Source organism: Erpetoichthys calabaricus, chromosome 10, assembly GCF_900747795.2.
Source record: "Erpetoichthys calabaricus chromosome 10, fErpCal1.3, whole genome shotgun sequence".
NCBI lineage: Eukaryota > Metazoa > Chordata > Cladistia > Polypteriformes > Polypteridae > Erpetoichthys > Erpetoichthys calabaricus.
In genome coordinates this window covers 41,551,513-41,567,054 of record NC_041403.2, presented here as the reverse complement: position 1 = coordinate 41,567,054, position 15,542 = coordinate 41,551,513, and the positions used below count along the sequence as shown (strand labels likewise).

Below are 15,542 nucleotides of genomic sequence, written 5' to 3'. Positions count from 1 at the left end.
AACAAGGAAATGCTGTCATAAGTCAAAACTGTAGTCAAAAGTGGATTTCAAAAAGTGAATAAAATTCAAGAGTTTTGAGTTATTTGGAAATCCAAAAAGGTAGACGTTGATGTCAGAAATTGTGTAATGCATGGCAAGTGACCAGCAACTGCTCCTAGAAACAGTAAATAATATGGCAGTGCTTGTGTTGGTACAACAATGGCAATGACATAATAAGAACAGTTAATTACAATAGTAATAACAGTGAAATAAATTAACTAATAAAAACAACCATGGCCTCTTCCAGCAATCACTGAGCCTTTGTCCACTCTCTCCTCCCATGTTTTGACGCAAATTGCCTTGTGTTGTGAGAAAAAAATTCCTTATGTAATCACTTTTGGCCAAATCACAAAATTCATTCCAGGGTTCTTGGTAGCCCTTCTTTGGCTACTTGAATGCAGTGTACCTTGTTGTGGCTTCTAGTATCTCGGCACCAATGAACATTCAGTTACCCTTGAAAAGTCAGGGCTCTTAGGTGTCTCATTAGCAGCATACTCCCTTAATGGAGCAGCAAAGCCCCTCACCACTAAGTAAAAAACGTTGTGTTGCTCTTAACAGTTAAGCAGGAGAGAAATGGCCTTCTGTAAGACCTCCCGCAGTTCGCTCTTGAATGTACATGTTGACACCAAATCCCCAAACTATTCATTCAAATTAACCAGTAATTGGTCAGAGGACCATTAAGGCTCTTGCCAGCCATCTCTAGATTAACTCAGTCTTTAAAAAGTGTCAGGCTCCCCTAGCACTCAGGCTGCTGCTCTTTATTCCTTGTAAATTTGATTGGGTCTACTACCCCCTAGTAGTCCCCTGATACCTGGACCATTATGCACAGGATCTCTCCTTTCACCAGCGTAGTTTTTTCTCTGTAAATCCTTTGTGGAAATTTTTCTTCTGATACTTGGGTGGGTCCTTTTTCCTAGCAATATCTTGGAAACAATGTACCATGTTAACTTTATGTATATAACGCATCCTAAGAATTAAAGTCAAAGTCAAGAATTCCTTTCAAATTTCCACACATGGAAAGCTGCATCTCTGAGTTAAATCTTTCATTTCAATAGACTTTGAGAAGTTTTGAAGATGCCTGCTACTTCATATTTATATTTACTTATTTGGCTGATGGCTTGATCCAAGGTGACTGACAACATTTATACGAGGGACGTTCAAAAAGTTTCCGCACTTTTATTAAACTTTATTCATTACGAATTTCAAAAACAAATTACATCACTTTTCTACATAGTCACCTTCCTTTGCGATGCAATTTTCCCAGCGTCATACCAACTTTTTAATGCTATCAGCAAAAAATGTTTTTGGTTGAGCATGTAGCCACCGATGCACCACTGCTTTCACATCACATGAAAATCTTCCCCTTAAAGCTTCTTTGAGAGTCTGGAATACTCTGCATCTGTCACACTAGTATGGCCATTTTCAAACATTTCAATCCACTCATTGATGACTCTATGAGAGAGAACATTATCCCCATACTGAGCACACAGGCATAGACAAATTTGTGCTCCCAGCACACCTTCTGCCCACAAAAACCATATTACAGAATCTTGTTCCTCTTTGGTGCAATTTATACGTTTCACAGCCTTCTTCACCACAGGGTGGCAACTCTTATACTAAACTGCAAGGGCAGCCGGTTTGCCAGACAGAACACTCACATGACACTCTCAAACATGACCAATTACTACTCCTCCCACCTTCACCATTTTCAACGAAAATATAAAAGTGCGGAAATTTTTTGAACGACCCGCGTAATACAATTGGTTATTTTTTTTTTGTGTTTTCCAATTGGAGTGCATGTGGGCAAAGTGGTCAGTAGCAGGATGTGAACCCATAACCTCAGGGATTGAGGTCCAAAACCTTAATCACTACACCATACTACCTGCCACTGCTTCATATATCACTGTCAAGGAGCAAACTACATATATACATAATTTTAATTATGATGTATAAGCCCCTAGTGAATTTTGATTTTAACACTGAATAAATGTATTTACTGGAAATATATTATTTTTTATTTAAAATAATATAAAAGAAATAAAGAAAATGTGGTGAAATAAAACTAAGAAAACAAAACATAACAATAGCGGGAATCACTCTACAAAAGATATGTACAAAGTTGGTCCTGAAGGGCTGATGTGGCTGAAGGTTTTTGTTCCAACCCAACTGCTAAATTAGAAACCACTCCTTGCCAATAAATAAGCCAATCTTACTTGGTTTTAGGGATTGTTTAAATTCTGCCATGTCAGGTCATTCTTATATTGAAGATTTTATCCTTTTCAAGGATATCATCTGAATGATTTGTGGCCTGAAGCAAATAAGTAATTCTCAGTCCATTGCTTTTGTCTCTTTATGTTCCTTCTAAATGTTCTTTAAAACCCGATAGTTCACAATGAATACACACAAGTGTAAATGGAAACATACATATTAGATGGGGAACTGCTAGTTTGTTTTTGATTTGCATTTTATTGCTAATTAAGATATTGGATGCAGCTGTTTAAGATTAAAATAAGCAATTAAGGGTGGGAAATAAAAACAAGCATGACAAGTAAAATGAAAATTAAACAACACTGCTTGATCAATAAGTGCTTCATCTGCAATTATTGACTTCTTATTAAGAAACTGAGCTGGAAAAAAAATTACAGCCGTCCAGGATCAACTTTGCAGACCCTTCTCTTAGGAAATGGAGACAAAACACAAAACCATGTAAAAAAGTGTACAATTTATAGCTCCACATTATGAGCAATCTCATCTAAAAAGACTAAATGCAACACATGCCCATACTGTATGTATTAACTATTGTAGGGAGCGATTAAGGTGGCCATAACCTGAGTTAGATGCGAGTAGCTCTTCTTACAAGGAACAAAACAAAATTAATAATGCTTTAACGTGCGGTGAGGTTTCTGAATTCTTTTGGGACCCCCCAATGTGATGACACGGTAATGCACGACTGCCACATCTGTGGGGGGCTGCTTGTCTGTCACCGATGCAACCGCAAGGTTTGCACCGCCACAACATAGCACCGCGGAAGCAACTCCGAGCTGATCGTGGTCGTGTTATAAGTGCCTGCTGCTGATGGGTGATGCAAGGAACATTATAACTGCAGGAAACAGTATTACTTGGCCACTAACCTGACCCCGATCGTGCCTGTTTGCTGTGTCTGCGTATAGGAGAGTGGTAGCTCCCGCTACAATAAATAATAATAATAATTTAAATAGAGCTTTTCTCACTACTCAAAGCACTTAGCAATTGCAGGTTAAGGGCCTTGCTCAAGGGCCCAACAGAGCAGAGTCCCCTTTGGCATTTATGGGATTCGAACCGGCAACCTTCCGATTGCCAGTGCAGATCCCTAGCCTCAGAGCCACCACTCCGCCCTGCTGAATAAAACTAAATAACCCTGCTGTTCCTGTCTCAAGTGGAATAAAGCTGTTTTTGCTAAAGTACTGAGACTCGGCCTTGTGTTTTGAGGTGCAAGACAGGGACTCATGCGTCACAATGACATGAAAACTTTTTGTCATTTTTTGTTAGCATCCACTGAATTAAATGTTCGAGGTGGAAATAGCAATCTATTTGTTTCAAGTGCTTTCATCTCTGTGATATTCAAACTACTTTCACAACCTGGAAAGATGCTAAGCAAAAGAAACCTCTGAGATTATTTTTTCTGAATTTTTCTTATTATTAAGAAATTGTTTTTCCTGGACTACTTTATCAGAAATATTTTTTCAAGATAATGCAAACATTATTTGTATGTAAAGTGAGATTTATTTTTTCATGTTTCCAACATAAACAGAAACCATTAGGGATTGAATCCTCATATTACGAGGGTGTTATAGACCTCCAAATGCAGACAACAGTTTCCGTTTCTTTTATAATAGTATTAAAAATGTAAATCCACAATTCAGAGGGGGGAGTCTGTCTAAACAGAAAAACTAGATTTAAAAAAAAGTGTTAGATAATTTGTTAAGATCTTGTGGACATTAATTCTAAACACGGTCAGATTTCATTTCTCCAGTTTTGAAAATGTTCACTGATGAAATTATTAGTTAAGGCCGTTTGTGTGAAGACAGTAAATTTGCTATACTTTCAGTTCTCTTCCATTTGTGTCTTTACAGTCTCCATGCTCTTTTTGCTGCTCCCATTTCTAAAATTTAATGTAGGCTAGCAAAAATGATATGCTGTATTTCAAACAGTTCTTACCTCTGTTACTCAAGGAAGTCTGCTGGTTTATCTTTTTCTGCTGGTGTCAGGGAATTGATATTTTTACTTGGGCTCAGTGGTACAAGGCATGACACTAAGCAATTTAGAGCATCCGGCCACTGAGTGTTCTACTTCGAGGTTTATCTTAGTAGCATCTGCAGCATTTTCTTGTGCCTCAGAAAAATGCACAACAGCACATCTTCATATCGACATATTGGCAGGACGACAGTAAGTAAATAATTAGCCAAATTCACATCTGTAATAGTAAATAAATGAGAGGATTTCCAAGTAAGGAAAGAAGTACAGGAATTTCAGTTAACTTAGTTACATCATGAGCAAGCCAATGAGCATTGGCACTAGGAGGAAGGCGAGGGTAAAGATCACATTTAATAAGGAAGGCATTTAAGCAGTTAAAGTATTGATGGCTGCATTGAGATAGAAAAAAAGGAAGCAGTGAGAGACAGTTCCTTAGGGAAACAGACAGGCTTAAAGGAACGTCTACTAAGAGATAAAAACACAATCAGCAGTCAGCTTAAATGCAGCAGTAAAAGAGGAGAGAAAATGTGTAGCACTGAGAGCATCTTAAACAGTAAATACAGGGACTTAAAGAAGGCCAGTAAATAACAGGTGCTGTAGTTAACCTCATAATTAATTTATATTTCATTTTATAAAAGGCTCAACTTGTTCCTCATGATACCAGCACAATGTAAGTCCTTTATGACGTTAGACTTTCCTGAAGCTGGCTTCAGCGAGGTTGGCTCAAGATGCCAGCACCATGAAGTCAGGGTTATTAAACTTGAGGAGTAGGTGCTTAGCCTGCAGCTTGGTAAAGAATTGGCAGATTTTGTCCATGTGTCTTTTAAAGAGATAGTGTGCTCTCCCAAAGTGGCGTTGGAGAAGACTTCAGATCAGACAGTTAGAAAGAAGAGGTTAGGTCATAGTTAGGGATGAGAGGCCCCAATGGGTAACCTCAAAACCAGTCACCAGAAAGACAGAAGTAGTGATAGTAGGGATCTCAATCATTAGGAGAGTGAGGCACAGGTTTATTCCTGAGAGAGAGTCTTTTATGGTGTACTGCCTTCCGGTGCACAGAAAGGAGACAAAGGGTGGATAGGCTCTTGGCTGGAGCGGAGGTATATCTAGTTGTCTTTATCCATAATGCAACATATGACATACATAAAGCCAGGCTATCAGTTGTGCTAATGCTAAGTTAAGGTGTAGAACTGATAAGGTGGTCTTCCCTGAAGTTCTGCCTGTGCCACATGATTCATATCTTGGGTGTATGATAGATGGGCATTAGTTTACGGGATATTGGTACTCCTTCTGTAACAGTTGTGACCTGTTCCACCATGATGGGGGTTACATTTGAACAGAAGCGGCACAAATGTATTTGGGAGGTGTATAAGTAGATTAGTTGAGGGTTGTTTAAACTAGGAGATGGGGTAGGGAGTTTCAGACAGGCCAGGTTTAGTACTTCATATAAAGGAGGAGGCCAACATACAAGATAATTTTGAAAGTTCAAGTCCACTGTTGAAAGTAATCAATACATTAAAAAATGCATGTTTTAATGCCAAAAGTAGTAGCAATACAAAAAATGAGCTGGGACGTTTATGTGGTTGCACATAATTCTATATAATGGAAATAACAGAAACCTGGTTAAATAATAGAGATCGGTATGAGTATAACGTAGATGGGTACACATCATTTAGGAATGACAGGAAGAACCAAATTGCCATTTATGTAAAACATAATTTGAATGCAAGTCTTCTTCAATTAGATGGTGAGTCACAGCTTAGTGAGGATGTTTGGATTTGACCAGAAACCACTAGGGATCAAGAGTGTGTTACAGACAACTCTAATGAAGATTATAGTTTCAATTTACATCTTTTAATAATATTAAAAATTAAAATCACCCACTTGGGAGCAAGTCTTTCTAGGTTTATTATTTTGTAATAATCAGGATAGGACTCAGAGGATAGATGTGGTTGTGTTTAATTTTAGTAGAGTACATAAGAAAAACTGGGATAGGCTTTTAAGTGTGAATACAGTTAAGGAGATGTGGAGCAGGTTTAAAAGTGTTTTACTGGTAATACAGGACATGTTTATCTAAAAATTTAGAAGTTGTAAGAAATTAAACAGAACTCCATGGTAGATAAATAAGGAGCTAATAAAAAAGTTGTAAAGGTAAAAACAGCTGAATAAGGTGGATAAGACTAATAAGTCCAGTGCTAAGGTGTAAAAGACGAATAACTCCAGTGCTAATTATAGACCAGCAGTTAAAAAAGATATTAGGGAAGATAAAAGGAGGATGGAGAGAAATACTGCAGAAAAAGGTGAAAGATGTTCTGTTGTTTTAGTAGTAAAAGTACAGTCAAAGAATGTTCAAAAAAAGACTTTATGACCAACATCTTCAGATCCCCAATTTATTAATCCATCCTCTCTTACAACCTCTCCCCAACCCCCACTCCCACCCTTCATTTGCTATATATTGCCTTTAACTCCTGCAAGTCTCAATCATTTTCCTCTGATGATGACACCTGGCAGGTTGTCGAAAGCTTAGGAATAAAAAAACATTTTAAGATATGTGACTCATTTTCTTCCTTTGTGGCTCTCTAGCTACAAATATATCCATTATACAGGGTGGGCCATGGAAAAGTAGCACGCCTCCAATACCGGTGCCACACTCTTTGGAGGAGGCCGTAGCCACTTCACGACCAGAAAATTGGTGTTTGGTGCACGTTGTCAGGAACACGAATAGTGAGCTCAATTTTCTTTGAATAAAATGTGAATACCGCAGTTTACCTGGACATCTTTGAACAATTTTTGCGACCAACTAACATCAGAAGAAAAAATGTACTGCTTTTTCCAACAACATGGGGCAACATGCCACACCTCACATGACTCACTGGCATGGGTTCATGAACTGTTTACAGAGGAACGAACTCTGAGCAAGAAGTTATGGCCACCGCATTCCCCGGAATTGTCCACATGCGATTTTTATCTGTGGGGAAATTTAAAGCAGAAAGTGTACACCAACAATCCACATATCCTACATGAACTCAAGGAAAATATCACAAACACTATCTGCAGCATCACTGTTGAAGAGCTGCAAGTAGTATCAGCCAGCATGCTCTGACGCGCCCACACATGCATAGACGTGAACGGGGACCACTTTCAGCATCTGTTGTAACTTGTGGGTAAGTGAATAAAAACAATCCACTTGCTCGTCCATCTTGTCATACTATCACCAGATGTGGGCTACATTTTTGTGGCCCACCCTGTGTATACAGTATATATATATATATATATATATATATATATAATATATATATATATATATATATATATATACAGTGCATCCAGAAAGTATTCACAGCGCATCACTTTTTCCACATTTTGTTATGTTACAGCCTTATTCCAAAATCGATTAAATTCATTTTTTTCCTCAGAATTCTACACATAACACCCCATAATGACAACGTGAAAAAAGTTTACTTGAGGTTTTTGCAAATTTATTAAAAATAAAAAAACTGAGAAATCACATGTACATAAGTATTCACAGCCGTTGCTCAATACTTTGTCGATTAACCTTTGGCAGCAATTACAGCCTCAAGTCTTTTTGAATATGATGCCACAAGTTTGGCACACCTATCCTTGGCCAGTTTCGCCCATTCCTCTTTGCAGCACCTCTCAAGCTCCATCAGGTTGGATGGGAAGCGTCGGTGCACAGCCATTTTAAGATCTCTCCAGAGATGTTCAATCGGATTCAAGTCTGGGCTCTGGCTGGTCCACTCAAGAACATTCACAGAGTTGTCCTGAAGCCACTCCTTTGATATCTTGGCTGTGTGCTTAGGGTCGTTTTCCTGCTGAAAGATGAACTGTCGCCCCAGTCTGAGGTCAACAGCGCTCTGGAGCAGGTTTTCATCCAGGATGTCTCTGTACATTGCTGCAGTCATCTTTCCCTTTATCCTGACTAGTCTCCCAGTTCCTGCCGCTGAAAAACATCCCCACAGCATGATGCTGCCACCACCATGCTTCACTGTAGGGATGGTGCCAGGTTTCCTCCAAACGTGACGCCTGGCATTCACACCAAAGAGTTCAATCTTTGTCTCATCAGACCAGAGAATTTTCTTTCTCATGGTCTGAGAGTCCTTCAGGTGCCTTTTGGCAAACTCCAGGCGGGCTGCCATGTGCCTTTTGCTAAGGAGTGGCTTCCGTCTGGCCACTCTACCATACAGGCCTGATTGGAGGATTACTGCAGAGATGGTTGTCCTTCTGGAAGGTTCTCCTCTCTCCACAGAGGACCTCTGGAGCTCTGACAGAGTGACCATCGGGTTCTTGGTCACCTCCCTGACTAAGGCCCTTCTCCCCCGATCGCTCAGTTTAGATGGCCGGCCAGCTCTAGGAAGAGTCCTGGTGGTTTGGAACTTCTTCCACTTAAGGATGATGGAGGCCACTATGCTCATTGGGACCTTCAAAGCAGCAGAAAGTTTTCTGTAATCTTCCCCAGATATGTGCCTCGAGACAATCCTGTCTCGGAGGTCTACAGACAATTCCTTTGACTTCATGCTTGGTTTGTGCTCTGACATGAACTGTCAACTGTGGGACCTTATATAGACAGGTGTGTGCCTTTCAAAATCATGTCCAGTCAACTGAATTTACCACAGGTGGACTCCAATTAAGCTGCAGAAACATCTCAAGGATGATCAGGGGAAACAGGATGCACCTGAGCTCAATTTTGAGCTTCACGGCAAAGGCTGTGAATACTTATGTACATGTGCTTTCTCAATTTTTTTATTTTTAATAATATTTGCAAAAACCTCAAGTAAACTTTTTTCATGTTGCCTTATGGGGTGTTGTGTGTAGAATTCTGAGGAAAAAAATGAATTTAATCCATTTTGGAATAAGGCTGTAACATAACAAAATGTGGAAAAAGTGATGCGCTGTGAATACTTTCCAGATGCACTGTATTATATATATATATATATATATATATATATATATATATATATATATGTGTGTATATATATATATATATATATATATATATATATATATATATATATATATATATATATATATGTGTATACATATATATGTATATGTAGTTGAGGATGCCCAAAGGGACAGAATGAATCATGTATCATAAAGAAGTTTTTATTCCTGAGCTTTCAGCTCCTACCAGGAGCTGTCATCAGAGGATAATGATTAGATATTAATTATCCTCTGATGACGGCTCCTGGCAAGAGCTGAAAGCTCAGGAACAAAAACTACTTTATGATATGTGATTCATTCTCTCCTTTTGTGGATCTCCAACTACAAAAATGCAAACAGTATCACAAACCATCGCTTCCATATATATACAGTATATATATATAATATACATTGTGAGAAGTGGCCTACAGTTTATCCCAGGCCAGCTCCCCCAGGCCACTAGACAGAGTCCTCCCTGCGGCATGGAGATGCCCCAAATTCCCGCAGGGCATCATGGACAATGGAGTTCGGATTCACAGCCCTGCTGGATGCCGTGGGGGCTGCTGCAGGGAGGCACAGGGATTTCTATTCTCCCCATAGCCCGGAAGTATTTCCAAGTCACGGGGACAGAAGAACTGAAGTACTTCCGGGCTGAAGAAAAACAAGTTTTCATTTGACCTGGAAGTGCTATGGAAACACATGGACTGAAGGGCAGAAGCACTTCCGGGTCAAGGACTATAAAAGGACTGTGGGAAACCCAGCAGACTGAGCCGGATTTGGGTGGGAGTGAGACAGAGCTGCTGGGTGGAGTGGAGGAATTGTTTATTGATTTATTATTGTATAGTGTGGAAGTGCTTTGTGCACATTTTGTTATAATAAATTCATTATTGGAAATTTTACATGGTGTTTGGACATGTTGTCTGAGGGTTTGGAAGTGAGACAGCGCCGCCTACTGTCATAATATATATATCCCCAAGGATAATGATATCTGTCCTTAGTGTGTGTATATATATATATATATATATATATATATATATATATATATATATATATATATATATATGTATATATACACACTAAGTTGAAGGGTAGATAATGCAGAATCACCTAAATTGTTTCAGAGGTACCTGGAAAAAACACAAAGGTCTGTGTCACAGTGCAGTTTTCAAATAAATAATTACGTACAGGGAATTTATGGCTCCGATTGGGTGCTGGTGTGCTTAAGCATGCTTTGCTCCAAGGATGATTGGGGTGCCTGGCTGATCGTGCATTCACTTGCAAAGGCAGATGGATCACTCCCGTGCCTCATTCACACCTCGGCGGTTGTGACATATCACAACAGCACCCAATCAGGCCATATAAAAGAAGCCTGCACAGCAGAGCAAGGGACAGAAAGAAGAGTGATGAAGATAAAGATGGAGATTAAAAAGATGATAAGAGATGGCAGGGTAAGATATTCAGTTGTATTATAATATAATGTGACAATTAATTTTTCTAGTGGTTTATAACATTTGTAAACTCACTGGTTTGGGGCCCAAGACTGGAACATATCCTAGATAAGAAACACATCCATTACAGGACCCACTAGTACACTAATCAACACATACGCAATTAAGAATCACCAGCTAACCTAAAACACATATCTTTAGGATGGGGGGGGGGGGGTGGGGGTGGGGTTAGGGATAAAAAGGTGAGAAACCCCACAAAGATAGCACCGGAACATACCAATTGCACACAGACTGCTGCCAGATGCAGGGTTCATTCTCAGAATGCTGGATCTATTAAGTAGCAACACTAACCACTGGTCCACCCCAATAGTGGTTTATTATATGTATATATATATATATACTGTATATACATATATATATATATATATATATATATATATATATATATATATAATTTTAGCAGATATTTTCTTTTGTTTAATGCAACTATGGTTGACAGGAAATTGAAAAATATAGGTGGATAGTTTTAAAATTCAATTTTTAGTGATATAAACTTACATAATGTAAAATACAATAAATGTAAAGATACAAAAAAATGTAATAATTGTGCCACATTAAAGGATAAAAGCCATAAGTTCTCCTATATAGTACTGTTTTACAGGCATTAAAACCGGAAAAAAAAATAATGCTCAGATACCCTGATTGAACTCATGCATTTAAAGGTTTTTTCTCAACTACTTTGTATGTATGAAGACATAAGTGTGTTTAAACTTTAAATAAAGAATAATCAATAATGCAAAATGTTTATATATTATATAAAGCAGGAAGCAATAAAATGTCACTATATATTTATAAAAATAATATTGAATAAACTCTCACAGAGGCATTAAGTAATACAATAATTATGGTGTGGCTGAATTTCTTCTAACACAAAGTCTACACAACAGATCTGGAATAAGATGCTTTAGACCAAAATGATTTTTACATTAATAATGGAATACAACATAACTCTTAAATAACTGCAGTCTTTCATGTAACAGTCAATACCTAAACTGTCTTGTTCATTTTTTGACAGTCTGCTTAAAGAAAAAAAAGAGCAAGAGTGAAACAATAAAAATAAACACAACAGCAAAAAATGAAACATTCATGCAAAAATTTGGTAACCTCTGTTGTCAGCACAAAAATAAGGCAGAAACTGTTTTCCAAAAACAAAAAGACCGCAATGAACAAATTCATGTAATTCTTTCAACTTCAAACCATGAACTTTGTGCATAGGGTACTGAATTATAACCTAATAATGAGCAGAGAAAGACGTACAAAAGGTATTAACAAAGAACGATCATACTCTTCATACTGTAGGGAAACAATATGGCCAGTTTACGAAATGACATTTTTTCACTGTGCAAAGAAATTTCCAAGTTTAGGCATCATCCTCTGTCTTAATTATGTGAAAAAGAGTTACATTAAACAAGACTTGGTGTCCGTTGTTCCAAGCATATAAAGCCCTGTCCCTGGCATTATAATCTAGCATGGAAATGTGAAAGTACTGGTTGTGGAAGGGAATGTCTATGTATTCATAGGTTGAAGTCTTCGTTGAGTATGAGTAGTAAACCTTTGCTCCTGTTAAATGGGAGTTTGTAACGTAGAGTGTTCCACAGATCATAAATGATTCTCCCGCACTTCTTTTAGGGTATCCAGTGTTCCAGCTCTTCAACACTTCCAGTGTGTCTGCATTAAGCTGACTGATGACAATATTGCCGGCATTCTGGTTGGTTGCATACACGGCCCAAAGACCCATTTCATCTGCCATGAGGTCAATGTCGGAGAATCCTCCCCACGTGTAGGGGTAGACATTGTGGAAGCCTGCGTACTCCACGGAGCGCTGTGCAAGGATCCGCCCGGTGTCAAAACTGTATTTGATGATGATGTTACTCTGGTATTTGTTATAGTACAAGGAGCCATTGTAGACCACATGGCTTGTGCCTGCCCATCGGAATGGGAGGCTGTAGGTTCGTGATTCGGCCCCGCTTACAAAGTCTCGAATTGACTTGTATTCACGAACTACTTTGTTGTTGGTGTAACTGTCCATATACCAGACCTGAAATGAATAAAAGAGAGAAGGAAAAATGACACAAAAATGTTTTTTTGGATGAAGTGCAAGCCACATTGCATCAGTTGGTTAAAAATATGAGAAAGTAAAAACTGAGAAATAGGACAAAAAAGACAGATATCTGAGTCATTGAGAACCAGCAAGGACCTGAATATAACAAACAGGTAAAGTTAACAAGAAACAAAACACTTTTGGTAATCAAAGTTAAAAAAAATGTATAAAATTAGGGAAGTTATTTATAACAGGTTTTCCTTTAGTGTAGTTTTCCTACAGTGGTAGAAGTAGTGCCCTTCGATGAATTCTTTAGATATCTTTTAGTTTTTGCCATGTGCTTCATTGCAGGATTGAGCCCTTTTCAGAACTGAAGCAGCTGCATGTAGCAGAGATCAAGAGTAACTGCAAATGGTCAGCCTTCTGCCAAATCTGAATAATAATGTTATGTCAGTCAATCACAGTTCAGTTGTCTAACGGGAGCATTTCACCAGACTTTTATAATAGAAGCCCTATTAGTGCTAACAGGGCAGCTCATTTTGAAAGGTTACAAACATGCCAGGAATGTTACAAAGGAACACTGTCGTAATTGTGATCGTTCCACATCTATTCTGCAAAAGTTTTCACAATTGAAAAGAATAAATGCATAATATTTGACAAAAGACAAGGGTGGACCTGGGACAATTAGTGTCCTAAGAGGAAAACCAAAAGAATGTCCAACCTGGCAAAGAAATGAATGGGTAAAGTACAAGTATGTCCCAGTGTGCCACCATAATTCTGCAAAGGAAAACAACATAAATGATGTAGAAAGGGGGACATAAAATCATACTCTACAAATATACAGTAATTTTAAAATGTTTTCATCCCACTTGAGTGTTGATGTAATGTAGAATATTATTAATTAAGTTATGAACACCGAATTTTGGCCTTGCACATCCAGTGGGCTACAGGGATAACTCGGGGGCAGAATGAGGAGCAGGAGATACTAAAGTGTGATCTGTCAACAGAGAAACAGCACTGTGCAGGTTATAATGGTGGCATGCTGGAAAGTGAGCCTGTATTTCAAGCAGATAATCTGGTTCAAGTCCCAGCCATGACATTAAAATTCTGAGTTAATCAAACATTTCACTCAGTGTTTTCGTTATGGCTTCAAGCAACAGTGGTAGAGCAATACTGTGTCTGGAGTTGTTTCATTCCAGTTTAAGGTTTAAGTTTTCTTTATTTAGTCATGTTTACACAAGAAAACATGAAATGTGCCTTCTCAGTTGCATCTAATAACAGACAGAATGAAATAAAACAGACAAATAGAAACAAGAAAGGTTAAGGTAAGACAGTTAGAAAATACATATTTACACCAAAAAAAGGTTACAGGATATATATCAAAACCTTAATCATTATCTCAGATATTTGTTATTGAAAAGTCGTATGGCACTAGGAAGAAAGGAGTTTGTGGAGCGATTTGTGTGGGTTTTCAAAGCAACTATCTTTCCTGATTTACTGAACTTTAGTTCTACACGTAATGGATGTCTGTCATCAGTTGAGATGATTTCCAGTCTCTTTAACATTGCCCTCTGACACACACTAGTCAAATCATCTACATCAGCACCAATAACTTTAGCTGCATACTTCGTAATCTGCTGGAGCTTTTTTGAGTTTTGGTTTGTCAGACTATTAAACAAGGCAATGAAACTGAAAGTGATCACAGACTGGATCAGACTGCGATAAAAGGACAACATGAGGTCCTTGTCTACTTTAAATAGTTTGAGTTTATGGAGGAGAAATAAGCGCTGGTTGCATTCAGAGAATAATTTTTTTGTATTAGTATTCCAGTTAAGATTGTTATCTAGGTAAGTTCATAAATATTTATATTCAGTCACTATTTCTATCTCCACTCCCAGAACTACAATAGGTGAACATACAGATTTCTGTCTCTTAAAATCAAATATCATTTCTTTGGTCTTTTTTACATTCAGAGTGAGAGAGTTTTTATTGCACCAGTTTACCATACAGTCCACCTGATTTAGATAGTGGCTTTCATCCTCCCCAGATATGCGTCCTATGAGCAGGGTGTCATCAGCATACTTGATAATGGAGCAGTGGTCATTGTTCTGTCTCAGGTCACTTGTGTACAGAATAAACAGTAATGGTGATAAGACACACACCGTGGACTTCCTGTGTTTGAATGAATGACAATTGAAAAAGTGTCCTGTACTTTAACTGTCTGTGAACGATTTAAAAGAAAGTTCTGAATCCATAGTGTAATAAATGGGTTTACATTCATACTGTTAAATTTCCCAATCAGTATATGAAGCTGTATAGTATTGAATGCTGAAGAAAAATCCAAAAATAGTGCTCTGACATATGAACCAGGCTGATCAAGAAAGGTGTAGATTTGATGTAAGATAACAAGCAGAGCATCTTCCACACTTTTGTTTGCACAATAAGCAAATTGATTGTTGTCTTGAAGTTTGGAGTTGCAAATACAGTCTCTCACCATTATACTAGCACTGCAACCTGCCCGGCACTGTTTCTCTGTAGGATGTGATGCTGTACTCTGTTAATTGGTCCTTGTAACCCTACAGCTGAGTCAAACCTCATAACAAATTGGGATTAGACATAATACTTAGCATAAACAGAATAATTTTTCATCTTTAAATTTACAACAGATATTTACAAAACCATAGCTGTATTTCTATATACGCTATAAGCTATTGCTACATAAATGTTATATATATATATATATATTTTCAGCTGGAGATCCACAAAGGGAGAAAAAATGAATC

At 38.0% G+C, this 15,542-nt stretch overlaps 1 protein-coding gene across 1 annotated transcript in view; it reads right to left on the bottom strand.

The window, feature by feature from the left end:
* Window positions 1–11,491: 11,491 nt before the first annotated feature.
* The window catches only part of olfm3a (olfactomedin 3a), a 117,030-nt gene continuing 112,979 nt past the window's right edge, over window positions 11,492–15,542 (bottom strand). The window contains exon 6 of the mRNA XM_028811104.2: window positions 11,492–12,756. Coding sequence (XP_028666937.1) covers window positions 12,079–12,756 — 678 coding nt within the window. The 3' untranslated portion in view covers window positions 11,492–12,078. The remainder of the gene's footprint in view (window positions 12,757–15,542) is intronic.